The following is a 1,353-nucleotide window of genomic DNA, read 5'->3' as shown; positions in this document are numbered from 1 at the left end:
CAGCTGCCCCAGGTGCTGCGTTTTCCCTGGAATATGCCTCTGGAGCCAGCCCAGGTGGATTTTAAAGTTTTCCGATAACCGCAGGGGGCATCTGGCTTTGCCTCCAAGTGCAATCCAGATCAAACGCCAGCTCTGTGGTGGCTGGTGGAGCTGCAGAGGCCCTGTGTGGCCCGGCCTCAGGCGACAAGGCAGGTCTGCACCCGCTGAGCACACGCTCGCGAGGTGGGCCTGGCATTGGAGGTGGCACAGGTGACAGAGGAAGCAGCACAGTTCCTGGGGAACCACCCCCCAGCACCTCGCCTCAGGTTTATCTGTGGCAGGAGAATACTGGAGAGCAAGTCCGGGTTCTGGAGGGTGCTACACCTTCATCTGACAGCCGAGAAAGTCTAGCCCGCTCCTGCGATTCTGGGATCTTCCAGCCACACCTGCTGGCCACCAGGCCTGTCCCGGAGCCCCGCAGTGGGAAGGGGGAGCCCGGCGAGCCTCAGGGAGGTCACGTGGCTTCCCGACTGGCGCTGGCCACGCCCCCAGCGGCCCCCCCACCGGTGGGCGTGGCCTGGACTCCGGGCTCCGGGAGGAGCGGGGCAGCTTTAGCGCAGGACACTAAAATCCCCGGTCCTCCCCTTTCCAGGTTGACCTTGGGCAGTGACTACCCTGTGTGACTCGGTGGCCTCATCTGCAAGATGGGGACCTTGCAATGACGCACCTGCTAGGGCTGGTGAGGCGCGAGGTCATGCGCTAGCCGAGGGCGCAGCCCAGCGCTTTCACTGCCACACCGCCCGCAGGCTGAGAAGCCTGGGCCTCGGATGAGGCGTTATTTTAGGGGCCGCTCTGGGGCGGGGGGGGGGGGCGCATTAAGCTGAAGCTCCGCGCCCCGTGGCCCTCGGGGACTTGAGAGCTGCTAGACAGGTGGGAAGAAAGATGAGAAGCAGCATAGTCGGGCCTGATCGCTGCCGCCCTCCGTCTCACCGATGAAAGTAACTTGGCAATAGCTTCTTTCTTCACAAAGGAGGGGGTGAAACCACTGGCTGGGGGCTCCGCGGGCCTCACCTTTCGGAGGGGGCCGCAGGACTCCTTCCCTCACCGCCTCTCTCCTCCCGCAGGACGTGCCCAAGCCCAGCCGGGGCGCGCACCACTGCTCGGGCCTGGCCCGGCGGGCGCTCACCATCGCCTTCGCGCTGCTCATCCTGGGCCTCATGACCTGGGCCTACGCCGCGGGCGTGCCGCTGGCCTCCGATCGCCACGGCCTGCTGGCCTTCGGCCTCTACGGCGCCTTCCTGTCGGCGCACCTGGTGGCGCAGAGCCTCTTCGCCTACCTGGAGCACCGGCGGGTGGCGGCGGCGGCGCGGCGGG

The 1,353-nt window shown here is 66.4% G+C and overlaps 1 protein-coding gene across 1 annotated transcript in view; it reads left to right on the top strand.

Moving 5' to 3' along the window:
- Positions 1 to 1,072: 1,072 nt before the first annotated feature.
- Positions 1,073 to 1,353, top strand: part of HAS1 (hyaluronan synthase 1) — a 7,140-nt gene continuing 6,859 nt past the window's right edge. The window contains exon 1 of the mRNA XM_012733536.1: positions 1,073 to 1,343. Within this exon, the coding sequence (XP_012588990.1) occupies positions 1,197 to 1,343 (147 nt within the window). The 5' untranslated portion in view covers positions 1,073 to 1,196. The remainder of the gene's footprint in view (positions 1,344 to 1,353) is intronic.

Source organism: Condylura cristata, unplaced genomic scaffold (assembly GCF_000260355.1).
Source record: "Condylura cristata isolate star-nosed mole 26May11 unplaced genomic scaffold, ConCri1.0 scaffold00041, whole genome shotgun sequence".
In the NCBI taxonomy this organism is placed as follows: Eukaryota; Metazoa; Chordata; class Mammalia; order Eulipotyphla; family Talpidae; genus Condylura; species Condylura cristata.
The sequence above is the reverse complement of the archived record's forward strand: the minus strand, read 5'-3'. Positions and strand labels throughout refer to the sequence as shown.